The sequence below is a fragment of the Xiphophorus maculatus genome, chromosome 21 (assembly GCF_002775205.1).
Source record: "Xiphophorus maculatus strain JP 163 A chromosome 21, X_maculatus-5.0-male, whole genome shotgun sequence".
Taxonomy (NCBI): domain Eukaryota; kingdom Metazoa; phylum Chordata; class Actinopteri; order Cyprinodontiformes; family Poeciliidae; genus Xiphophorus; species Xiphophorus maculatus.
In genome coordinates, this window is record NC_036463.1 from 9,055,799 (window position 1) to 9,069,361 (window position 13,563).

At 37.0% G+C, this 13,563-nt stretch overlaps 1 protein-coding gene across 19 annotated transcripts in view; it reads left to right on the forward strand.

Moving 5' to 3' along the window:
- The window catches only part of kiaa1217 (KIAA1217 ortholog), a 119,568-nt gene that overhangs the window by 80,586 nt on the left and 25,419 nt on the right, over positions 1–13,563 (forward strand). For 18 of the 19 annotated variants that reach the window (XM_023326627.1, XM_023326629.1, XM_023326621.1 and 15 more), the window contains 3 exons: positions 1,137–1,332; positions 6,887–7,085; positions 8,645–8,738. In XM_023326627.1, the coding sequence (XP_023182395.1) occupies positions 1,137–1,332; positions 6,887–7,085; positions 8,645–8,738 (489 nt within the window). Of the gene's footprint in view, positions 1–1,136; positions 1,333–4,663; positions 4,819–6,886; positions 7,086–8,644; positions 8,739–13,563 lie in introns of those variants that run through there. The other variant, XM_023326633.1, reaches the window with a different exon arrangement.

Consider the following 13,563-nt stretch of genomic DNA (forward strand, 5'->3'; position numbering starts at 1 on the left):
AAAAAACAAAACTTTGGTTTTGAACATTTTCAACAAATGACTCCGAATGTTCAGTAGCATGTTCATGTAGTGTGTTAGATAACCCAATAGGCCTGGTCTACAATATTTCAGCTCTGTACATTTTGTCAGAGCTGAATGTTATGACAAAACATTTGTTGTTTTGTCAGAACATGTAATTTTGTCATGTTACGAACAAGTGACAATTGAGTGAAAAAATGTAAAAATGTTTTACAAATAAAGATCAGAAAAAGGGTGTGCATAGTATTCAATCTACCACAATTAATACTTTGTAGAATCTTCCTTTACTACAATTACAACGACGAGATATTTGAGGTTTGTCTCTACCAGCTTTGCATGATTCGCAGAATTTTCTTTGCAAAAAAAAAGCTCAAGCACAGTCAGATTAGATGGAGAACATTTGTCAACAGTAATATTCAACATTCAAGTCTTGCTCAAAATTGTCAAGTGTAGTCATACCTGAGAGTCTTTTCATCTAAACCAATCCACTGACTTTAGGTTCCGACTCTATTTAAAATTTAAAAAGCAACACGGGAAGTTTTTATTTGCAAAAATGTCAAAACACCATGCAACATTTCTCTTCCATTCCACAGTAACTTTGTGTTGGTCATAAAGAAACATCCTATAAATACATTGAAGCTTGTATTTGTAATATGACAAAATGTGAAAAGTTTGAGTGGTCTGAACATTTTTACCAATTTTTTAAAAAAGTAGGAAAAACATCAACTTAAAGGACAACAAAGCACCTGTGTGATACTGTTGTCATTTTCCTCTTTAAGGAAGTTTTAAGGAAGCCACATCATACAGATTAGATTGAGGTTTATCATAAATGGAGCCCCAAAATCCTTAAACTGTTTTCAAGGAACGTTTTTGAGATTAATGCCTCCCTGCATATTTGCATGGCTGCTGTTTTAGCTTGTTTTGTTACTGTGCATGAATCAAGCAGGGCAATGTATTTGACTTAAAAAAAACCGGGCAGAGTCCAAGTTATGAGCAGTGTGGTGCTGCAAAGCAAACAATTTCAAATTTGAACTTTTATCTTTCATTCCAGTATGTGCAGTTTCATCATAAGCATCAATGGTCTCACTCCTGTTTCCATTTGCCTCCTCCCACTCCAGAGCAGAAGTCCAAAGCACGGCCCCAACCCACAGCCTGGCGTTGGGGATCAGGTCGACCACCTATCCTTGGCCTCACTAGAGTCGTTGGACACCATGTCTGAAACGGACGCACCCACAGCCTTCACCCGCGGCAGTCGAGTCCGTGCCAGCCTGCCAGTGGTGCGATCGACCAACCAGACAAAGGACCGCTCATTAGGTATACTCTCTTATTTGCTTCTTTGGTATCACATTTATACTTGAATTTTTTTTACATTTTGTCACATTACAGCTGCTGCTATCAGGCACATCTTGCCTTGACATACTGTATGTCATGTGGTGTCAGAATATATGTATTATTTAAAGTACTATGTTGTATGATGTTGGAAACCCTGAAAGCACCATTTCCACAAATCGTGGTGGCAGCCTCATAAGGAGGGTTTACTCGAAGCTTGATTAAAGAGGATGGGAGATGGAGCTAAAGGGGTATAATGAGGTTTAAAGGGGCATGAATACTTTTACAAGGGATTGCGTCTGCATTGATATCTGCATTGGATAATGCATCAGGACAGTAGTGGTGTAGCATCCCTACTGTTACTTCAGAAAGATACAGTTACGGAACTTGTGTGTTGTGTTTTATTACACAACACACAAGCAAATACAGGAGTCCTTAAATAAGACTGATGACTTTGCAGGAGAAACATTTATAAAGCTTATGTTATTATCAGCTATAAAAAGTGTTCTCAATAAGTACTTTATTACAAAGTTCATGAGCCTTCTGTACATGGTGATGTCTTTCTGCAATGCAGCACTGAAACCAGGCCTGCACCTAAACAAGTTCTAATAAATTTGTTTTTGCCAAATAAAACTTTTAAAGTCAAGTACAAAATAAGGTAGAAGACTTTGCAATTTCCACATCTTGTGTTGCCAACAGTTCCTCTAATTTTCAGTTTACTTTGCAAAACTATGTTTTCCATTAGTTCTAAAGACTCAACATAAACAAAGTAATGATCAGGGATGTCCTCTCCCTAACTGCATTACATTCCTATTTTTCATTAGAGAGCCCGAAAACCTTCCCTGTCAAACTGAACAGTGCAGAGCAGAGTAGTCTTAGCCCAGGGCAGAAAGTTTGTGAGACTGGGGAGTCAGTGAATCAGGATGGGTCTCTTGAGCAAATTACCCTAATGGCTGCAGACTCAGCCCTGTGGCGTGCCCACCATCACCTCACTATGCCATAGGCTTACATCACAAAATGAAAGAGAAAATACATTAGAAGAAAACATTTTTTGCTTTTCATGTCTTCCCCAGATGGCTTAACAGCCTCAGTCTACAATTTTACACTGAAAATGTTTTCTCTTTAAATTGGTAAACTTCTATGCTCATTCTTTCAGTACAAATAAAACACCTACACTATCCATATTTTGCAATAAAGGTTTGTAGACAAGTAAACAAAAAACAGTTGATGTTGGTTCTACCATCTTCTGAAGATCAAAGTGCTAAATGCAAAAAAAAATAGTTTGTTTCTTTTTTTTTTCTTTGAGAAAGCTTCTTCATGCTTCTCACTTCATTATTCGCTGTCCTGCCTTAAAAACTAGCAGGTTTTTAACTTTAGAGATGTCAGTATTGACATCTCTAAAGTGTTATGAAGAACTTACAGGTGGATGATTTTGTTTATTTAGGGCTAATGTGGCTGTTACACAGTGTTGAAATCCCAATGTTTGGTGAAGGAAATTAGGTTTTAAAACCTGAACTGACAGCAGGAGCAAGGTGAACATTCATCATAAAAACAGCCAAATATCAACTTCAGTATCAAAATATAACAAATTGAGAAAATTTGTTAACAAATCAACATATTTGACCTTTTTAAAATAGTGACAAAAAGAAAACCATTTTGAAAGAAAGTTAATAAATTCCATTTGCAGTTTACCATAAGCTGCGTAGGGGACACAGTAATAAATGTAGTCCCATCTGGTCACATTATACTAAACCTCGGTGGCAGAAGACTCAACAACTGTCTCTACAAACCAGCTCGACATTTAAATAAGATGGTGGCAAGATCATGCTGTGGGATTTTTTTCTTGACCATGGACATGGAAGCTGTTAAGGGATGGTTGTTGGTGGGTGGTTGTGAAATTGGAATTAGCCAAAAACCTGTTTGTCGGCTGCGAATTACTTGAAATTGCAGTAGAGGTTACTTTCCAGCAGGACAACCTTAAACATACATCCAAAGCTAGTACTAAATGGTTCAATTCAAAGAATACACACTGGTCAAGTCATCACAAACAAGTGACAAGTGTATTTGCCGTGGAAGGTAGTTTTACATTTTAAATAATGGGGGGATTGAACTGAAATGCACAACAGTATTATCAGATTTTCTTTTTTCTTTCACTGAACTGTTTTGAACTCATTCATGTTGGTTTGTCACATGAAACCACAATAAAAGCATGCTGTTAAGAAAATCTCATGAAGAATTTGAGACACTATTGTTAAACCTCTTAGTGTTTCTGACTCGTTGTAAGTTAATCTTCATTTTAAAAAGTTTTCCACTGTTACTCAAAAAGGTGTACAACTGTCACTTACAGTTACTAATGGACTTTTAACGACTTATTCAGTTAGTTCTGACATCAGCAAACTGTTACATAATTGAACACAAAAATTATTATGTTTTAACTCTCCCAGAATTCACTGACCCAAAAAGAAAAATCTGAAATCAACACTTAGTTGGTTTGCCTTAAGATGTTAGTTTCCTGTATGTTTTTAATATGCATTCTTGTTGCAAAACTGTATGTACGTTTTTGCTTTCATCATTACATCACACGATTACACACAATTTTTGCCTTCAATCTAATAAATGGAAAGATATCTTTAATTCACTTTACAAATCACTACAAAAAAATAATTGTGGTCTAATTTTTTTTTTCCGTCATGTTCTATCTACCTCTTATATTTCTCCTTTCACCATCTTTCCACCACCCCTCTTAGTTTTGTCTTAGTTTGTATCCATTTTTTCTTGTGTTGAAATCTTAGTGAATCCTCCCATGGAATTCCTAACAGAATCAAAAAACGTTGTGTATAACTTGTCTGCAGATGCAGAAAATGTACAAATTTTGTCAGTCCTGGATGTGTTACTGCAAGGAGCTTTCACACTTTTCAAACAAACAATAATGTTTGAAGGTTTTTAGATGATTTTTTGCAGTTCCATTCTTAGCAAACTCCATGGTTACGGATAAACAAAGAGTTGCGTATTTTGTCGGAAAGAATCAAGCTGCTGTGGGGTGTCGTTTTCCACAGGTTTTGATTTGTTCAGTGCAATGACTACTGTAGAAAACCAAACCCCATCAGAAAAGAGGCTTTACGACACACATATATGTACACGCATGAACAAACTCACACATATGTGTACTCTATTGCGTTCCTTCTCTCCATCGAAAACATCAGGACAAAGCGTGGGGACAGCGGGGTGTTATGGTGTGATGTATGGGTGGAGAGAAAACGGGGGGCACCACTTTACAACTGTGTCCCTCCCACAGTTTCTCAGGCACATACGGGTGCACACACAGAGGCAACGGCACACGCTCCACTTTGTCCCAACGGACATGTGGGGATTCCTTGTACCCTCGTCTCTCGCTGCACAAGTTGCTGCCTGGTCTTTTTCTTTACACCATAAGGCTGAGCAAGGAAACTGGAAATCCTCCAGACCTCGTCAGTGAGTATCACATTCAATAGTGTAGCATCAGTTGGACTCTATTTAATGGCTTTAACTTGTGGCTGAAATTTAGTATTTTACTGTTGTTTAGTTGTGGTCCAAGTGAAATGGGGGTCGGGGGTTACTGCTGTGTTTAGTTCGTGCATCTGTTTTTCAGGGAAGACATGTTAAACTCAAAAAGTTTCCAGTCTGTGCCCATTTGGTTACAAAACCAGCTAGCCATTTGTTACAAGCTTTCAGCAACGTCAGGCACCCTGGAATGTAACTCGATTCTTCTTTCTGACCTACTTATAGTACTTTAAATTCAGAAGAAATCCTCATAATAGTTGTGTTTCTTTCCAAGTGGACAACATCTGCATAAAAAATGTACATTATTCTAACCTATCTCACAGAAAAGATGCAAATTTTCACTATGTGAAGTTGCGACTTCACAGAAACACAGACAAACCAAGGAGTGCAGTGCAGAGACTCAGCAGTTTTATTTCCTGGATTTGCCTTCCCCCTGTCTCATGAAGCATGTAGTGTCTTGTATAATATTTCACTAACATCTGGTAGCTTTTATAGACCTGGATTTTATTAGTTTTACCAAGTAAAATCATGTCTCCTTTCTGTTTTCATTGGAAAAATCATAAACATACTACTAATCTGCCTTTACATGTAAGGGTATTTGATGTTTGGGCTAATTTTTGCTATAAAATGGTTGAACTTTTACAATCCAATTTTATCAAGTTTAAATGTTTCTACTGCGTATGTCAGTGTCAACCATTGAATCAGACAGAAAATAGAATTTGTTTTCTCCCCCCTGGCACTGTTTATACAAGTGCAGTGTGGGTGTGTTCATAAATGTTGTGGGAGAGCCATCTGTTTTTTTTTTTAAAAAACACAGCACAGAAGCCACACCCAGAGTTCAGAGGTTCAGACTTTGGTCTTTTTGATACATAACATTTACCATTCCTCCCAGAGCACACAGCTTTGCCTCTGTCCCATCTAACATGTTATTATCAAGTAATTTTCTTGACTAAAAATGCTTTCTAATTTCCAGGACAGATTGGGACTGGGTGAAAGATTTAAATAAATATTCTGCCTATAGAAAACCTGACAGTTTTTAGGGAATCACTTTGATTTATTTTGTTCCATAGCCTAGGGTAGAAATCATTCAGCATAGAAAGTAATGATTTTCAGTTCAGTTAGGACTTTTACTAAGGTCACTATGTGTCATCAACTTAATGGGAAATTTCTAGAGGTACAAAAACTTGGGCTGATATCAATATCCAGTATTAATTAATACCACTGTTAAGACTGATATTTACTGATATTATATGTACATTGTATGTGTTTCCCTGTACTTATGACTCTGTGAAAGCAACCACACCACCTACATTGCTTCTCTGCTTCAAGCACCCTAACAATCCTGCACTGCATCACTATCTCTGTCACATGACCAAACTAATACCACATGTTGAACCCATTCCATTCCACCTCCTGAAACACTCACAAACGGCCCGGTTTTACTTCTTAGATTGATACCAATATGTTAAAAAATGACTAACATGTGCCAATGCCGATGTTGGTGCCAATATATTGTGCATCTCTAGAAGTTTCTTTGTTTTTTTCTGCCTATACTTTTGTACTGTAGTCCAAAACATGTCATATCAACGATCACATTTGGCAGGTCATCTAGTGCAGATATATCGTCTATCTTTGTTAAGCTTGTGCAAACATTGTCTCCAGATCCCTCTATTCCGTCCCTTAGCTTTTACTGGATTACACTTTAAGCTTCACATTAGAACTTCAGCTAAAGACAGAGCTATTGTATGACAGCTTTTCATTCTTGGTGTCCAGTCATTAAGTTATCACCATCAGTAAAGACATTCTACTGCTTTCTAACTGGACAGTTTTTATAGTTTTGTAGCTTCATAAATGGATTACTTCCACAAACCAAACCAAATTAAAAGTTGTGGGTTTCCTGTTGTAAGAATAAATCAAATTATGCATTTTCATACTTGGAAACCACATCTGTTTTTGAGATCTTAATTTCATTCTAATTTCATTGCTCTTCTGTCCCTAGGTGTACTCTACCTGCAGTACGGCGATGAGACCAAGCAGATCCGCATGCCGAATGAGATCACCAGCATCGATACAATCAGAGCTCTGTTTGTCAGTGCCTTCCCGCAGCAGCTCAACATGAAGATGTTGGAGTCACCCAGTGTTGCCGTCTACGTCAAAGACGACATGAGGAACATGTACTACGAACTCGCTGACGTCAGGTAAGGAGTTATGTTTGTATGTAAAATCAAGGAAAAAATTACTAGGATAGTGTGTTAAATGACAATATCCATCCTAACAAAAGGTCCTGAAACAGTTAGTGATATGCTGTCAGTTTTAGCAAGATGTTGTGTCACATAATAAGCTAGTCTTAGCATTTCAGCACAGCTAGCTGCTGCAGGAAGTTAGAACATTAGCAGTTTAAAACACCAAAGCTAAACAGTTTCAACATTTGTGACATTTTGCCCTCTGGAAATTATTTAATTGGATTATTTTTGTCGTGATCCTGTTAATAATTCAATAGTTAGCTTTTTTACACATTGCTGTAAAATCAGTGACTGATAATAAAATCAGACTCTCTAGCAATTTGTGATATGCTCAGTGTCCACGAGATGTCAAGCTCTCAAAAAGCAAACGTATATATCAGAGTATTTTTTATATCTGCTTGAAAAGTATGTAAGCCATACTAATGTTCTAGCTCACGATTTGTGAGTTAGAACATTACAGTTGAATTTACTGACAGCTACACTTGGAAAAGTTGGGTTCTCACTTGTTGCATTAAACATCTGCAAATATCCAATCTCTGGTTTTCAAATACAGTAATTCTTTGACAAGTCAGAGATATAAATGAAAAAAAAAACCTGAAGGAATAGTATAAATTAAGTTAACATTTTTATTGGTGCATTGAACGCTCTGTCTAATTAGGAAATTCACCCAGAACTACCCTGAGGAAATCTATTGCTCCAGTGACAAATCTTCTAGCCAAACTAGTCTGATATCTGGCTCTTTTGTTCCTAGTTTCCTTTGAACAGGAAATGTCTCAGGGCAGGAAAGTTTGCATCCTTTTCCCATCTATGTTAAAAAGAAAGTTATTTTGAATGTGGAGCTGTGTTTCAACATGTCTCGAGCAAACAGAGGAAGACTTTTTGGAAATGTTTTTTCTTTTGTCCTCTCTTATGCAAAAGTTTTGCAAAACTTTAGGTTTGTTTATGCTTGGGGAAAAAACTTCAAAAGTATGGTGTTGTGTGGTATTCAATTTATGTGCGCAGCAATACAGATTGTATCTAATAACATGTTTTATTTCTTCTTGTGGATTCATGGTATTAACTAGAAAAGTACATCAAAATGGTGGAGCTTCTCTGTGCAGAGATAAAAAGCAGGAACCAAATGCTCCGAGACATAATAAACTTTGCCCTCTTACTCTTACCCTCCCGCTCAAGTGAAGTGTGTACTTTGTGACTAATCCTTTATCAAGGTTGTAAAAAATTGTCTTGTGGTGCCTTAAGGTTGGTACAAGGTGCAACACACTTAGAGTGAGATCAGCACAAAGGAAATAACAGGTCCGCTTGATGTTTATGTAGATCAGCCGCATCCCAGGAAACTATTAGTGGATATTTTTGTTAGAAAAAATGTCACTTGACGATGGACTGTCAGACGCTCTGTCAGGTTATGTGCCGTTGGCTGAGCAGTTAAAGAGATCTAGGTTGAGGCAAGACCGGCCGCGTTCTGACGGGGATATCTGGGCCACCTTCCTACCAACCAACACCTCCTTCCCTTACAGGAACATCACAGATCACTCTTGCCTCAAAGTGTACCACAAGGATCCAGCTCAGGCTTTCAGCCATGGACCTCGGCCTGCCAACGGCGATGCCAGGGTGAGTACGTCTCTTTTGTCCCAGCAGCTGAGGGGAGATGAATAGATCTGGTGCAATAAAAGAGCAGGCTTTCCCTCTAGTTCTTAAACTCACATCCTGTTTGGAGTTGAGGGAAGGAATGTCCCCCTGGCTCTTGTTAATCTGTCTACAGGGGGGGTTCTTTTTGTTCTCCCAGAGACCTTGCCTTATACGCTCTAGTGAAACTTTTTAGGGGACAATCCAACTCCATTCCTCGGACTATATCCCTTACTCATTTCTTATCCCAATGTAAGCCTTAATCTCTTTCTCGGTTTCTAATTCTACTGTTTATTTCCTGCTGATTTACCAAAACCTAAGCCCAAAAAGCTATTTCCTCAAATGTTCCTCCTCAATCTGTCTCTCTGTAATCCTCATGGCTCTTTATCTGACAGTCTTGTTATTTCCTGTCTTCAATAGATTTACTGTTGTTTCACTGGCAATATTATTTCTTTAACATTATCCATAGACTTGTTGCCACAAACCAGGCCTTATGTCAAAAAAAAAAAGATTGATAGCAAATTATGTATGGCACAATGTTGGTTTTGTAGGCCTGAACTCAGTTGGTAGTATAAGTTTTTAGTAAAAATATAAAAAATATTAAATGTATGAGTTAATAAATAGAAGTTGACATTCTTTTTTATTATCAGTACTTATAAGATAGTAAAACACACCATAGAAAATGCTTAGTAAATGAAGAAATTAAAAATAAGAAAAATAAATACTTAAATTTGTTAAGGAATTAAATTCTGTCACACACTGTGCAGTTTCTAGCATGGAGTTAGCAATGCAGAAGAGTGGTGTTGTCCTCAACAGTTCTGTCATTGTTTAACAAACCATCAGTTGACATAAACTTTGAGGATTGAGTAAGGCTGTGGGGTACTAGAGATTAAGTATAACCAAAGGAATTACTTTGTTGACATTTTATCCATTAATCCAAACCAATGTTGCTCTTTCTTAATAGCGTTATTGTTGCAAGTTTGAAAACTAAAACAAAACTACAATAAAAATGTATTATGGGACCTATAAAGATTTGAAATGACAAATGATGTGGAAATGCTACTGAAAAACTATGCAATGATCAGTCCTTATATTGATACCATTCATAATATTACTGGCGCAAATCCAATTCTTATGAAGCTCATGAGTAGATCAAGTCTTTGTAAATATACTTTTGCACTGCCCTGTGCAGCTCAACTTATTGCCCATAGATCATGGTTAAGACTAGTAGAAACTAAATGCCATCAGATCTGTCTACCCAATTATTTCTACAACCACAACAACTTGTGTTGTTACTTAATGTCAATTTAACTTAAGCCTGTGAAGCACTTACAGAGCATTTTTTGGGTATCAACTTTGTTTTGTTGAAGGTGAAATAGCAATATAATGCTTCATAATCACTGGAGCAAACTGCCTAGCAATAGGGAAAATTTAGTAATATTATTTGAAGACGAATAACCAAATATTTTAAAATACTAATATTTATTTAGATCACCTACTGCAAAGAAATTTGCAAAATAAACAAGATTTTACAGACTTCTGTTGTCACCAGTAGTCTATGTCAGAGAGTTTTGTTATGTACACTGAAAAAATATGCTTTGTAAACAGAACATTAATTTTTGCCCAACTTCTGTTCTGCTTTTCCATTTTCAATAATAGTATTGAAATGATAAATGTTTCACTTTATGTAACATCATTATTTCCAAACTCTAATCACTTTCTAACATCATTACAGTTATTTACACATTTACACACAGTGCGTCCATCCAGTGAAGCTTCTCTAAATGTTCACACTCTACTGCTTTACCACCACAGCTCAGCTCTTTATCTGTTTAGCTTGGCGTCCTGTGACTCTCTGCAGTTTGTGAATCAGTGTAGAAACCTTATCCAATGCTGACATGGCAAGAGACTGAAGCAGCTCTGTGTACACAAACCAAATAGGCAACCCGCACTACCGGAGGCTTAAGACCACAGTGGAAAAATAAGCCTGGGTGTTGGAGTTAGCTGTTTTCAACAGGACCCCTCACATCAGTCTAATCTGGTTGCCTGTGTGCTTATTTTTCAAGCCGCTGGCTTGTCTTTTTTTTATCTCAAAGCAGAAACTCATCCTTATTTTACAACAAAATATGTGTATTTTAGGGCTATTTTGAGATGTTTTGTTTGGTAGTTTAGGGTTCTAGCATCTGTTTGAGATTGACCTAGAATGGCTAAATACTTTCTGAATATAGCTCTGTTAGAATTGGAATTTTGCTTCTATGCACCAACATTTAGAGAAAGTCAAGATTTTTTCTACATCAAGGTGTAAACTTTCAGAATAAAAAGTCATTTATGCTCTGCAGATCACACTTGTGATACTTTATGCAGGTTGTGCGAAGTTTCTCTGTAAATATGTTTCTCTTTTCATTTGTTGTCACAGCCAAGCATGAACTCTTTGTTACAGTACATTTTCAGGAGTTGTTTTCCTCCAGTTCACAAAGCACACTCACTTTTGCACACGCAAGAGTCACACCCACGTCATTGTTTTCTTCCCTACAATGATCTGTCTCGGCGTGCTTGAATAAAACAGATAAAAAACAACACTGCACAAAAAAGTGCTCAAAGAAAAACTGTCCCTGACGTGTTTAAGAACTTCCACCAGGGCTTTTGACACATCTTGGCTTCTAGGTGTAACCTATGAGTCATACCTTGATGAAACAATAACTTGTTTGTTTGACAGGAAGGAAAATGGAGTGAATCCAGATCTGCATGTGACAGCTTCCTTCACAGTGTTATCATACAAAGCATATCTCAAATCTTGAGGTTTTGTTACTGTTTGTGCACTCGATATTAGCCTTGCTAGTTCATTTGTTCTTGTAAAAACAAATTGTCTTGAACTAGTAATACAGAGAGCATTGTTACTTTTTTGTTTGGTATCTATCTAAACTATGGTATATATTTGCAGCTGCAGGTTTGGATGTGAGCTAAAGTGGCTAAAAGGTTTAACTTTTCAACTTTTCTTGATTGAAACAAAATCTGCACTCCAGACATCATGTAAACAAATTCTCATTGTAGAGAATACATTTATTCATATTAGTGGAAGTAATCCACACATTGTACCCAGCTAAACAAAGGGATATTGTGTTCAAACTGTTTTTTAGATTGTTGATTAGATCACATCATGTGGTCCTCTATAAAACCTAGATGTTAATCTTGATTCCAATTCTTTTTTTTTTTTTGCTAACCAAATCTCAAAGGTAATTTCCTCAAAAGTTATTATCTGAAGCTGGTGTCATTTTTCCTACATAACCCATTAATGTTTCTTTAAGTTAGTAGGGCTAACGATAAATGACAATGATTAGCTGACTGGTTAAACAGGCATTGTTTGGCAGATCTTGTTGCAAATTAACCAACTGCAAAGGCCCACACTTGGGTAGGCTAAGCGAGCAGCCAAAGATGAAAAGATGAAGACAAAAGTCTAGGCTAAGATAGACATAATTACCTTTTCAAATATTCAAATAAGGAAATACAAAGAAGCACCTCTGTACAAACCTTTAGGAGTTTGGCTTATTGTTTACTAAACCATACATTTTGCACCTTTCCAGCTAGGATTTGGTATTTTCCATCAAATTATGTGCATTTTTACAACTGCAACTATCACACAAAGCTTACTCTTTACTGTTCCTGGTTCAATTTCTTCACCTCTAGGCTTTCAGAAAAAACACATAGAAAAATTGTAAATAAGGCAATTCCATTAAGTGTGTCTAATTAGAGTGCTGTAAAAGCAGCAAGGTACACAAGGACATTTTTAAATGAAAAAAGACTTTTCCTACATTAATTAAGTGCACAATTAAAAACTAATATTTGCAGTTAAGCCTAGGCTTTTCTTTGCATAGCTGAAAGCAAATGCAAAATCCTATGCTAGGCTAGGAGAGGCTTATGACTTACGACTTTGGCAACACTGTGTTTTGCTTAATTGGTAGCTAAAGACAAACTATCTAGATTTGTATCATAATTTCCATTCTACAAATACAAGCATAAAAAAATATTTTAAAAAAAACTTTATGTTCTAAACACCGTGATGGATCCAAATACTTATCCATATCCTTCAGTTTTGGTGACAACCAACAATGGAGGACACAGTGGCTTATCAGTCAGTTTCTTTGTTTCAATTTGACAAAGTAGTTTTTTTTATAATTGTACCAGTCAGCAGACTACCTTTTAGCCTTTCAGTGGCTATTAAATACTTTGTACACAAATGCTGTTTTAAGCTTGCACATCTGTTTAGAGGGTCTGACAGTGGTGTATTTGGACACATTAGTCAACACATTCTCACTCCCAACTCGTCATATATTGACGAGTTGGGACGATTTCTGACCATGCGTCACATATTGACGCGAAGGGTACCCCCTTCGTGTCAATAGTTCACGACTTGGGCAGGGTCCTTCAGCGTCACATGTTGACGATTTTTGACGCGAAGGGTTCTCGTAACCGCTGCCAAATCTTCAAAACCCACTGATTTGGTTAGGCTTAGGGCAAAAATTACGGTAAGGCATAGTGTAAAACCCCTCGCGTCACATATTGACGCGAAAGGGGTACCCTGCGCGTCAACATGTGACGAGGATGGACCGTCCCATGCATCAATATATGACGAGTTGGGAGTGAGAATGGGTTGCATTAGTTTAGCCTATAGTGCATAAGGCTTTGCTGTCTAATACACCAGAAAATATGATTAAACAGCTTTTACTACATTTAGTAAATACTAAATAAACAACAAAGGCATTCAATGGAAAGACTGAGTCTAAGGAAATAGCAAATCGCAAATAAAAATACC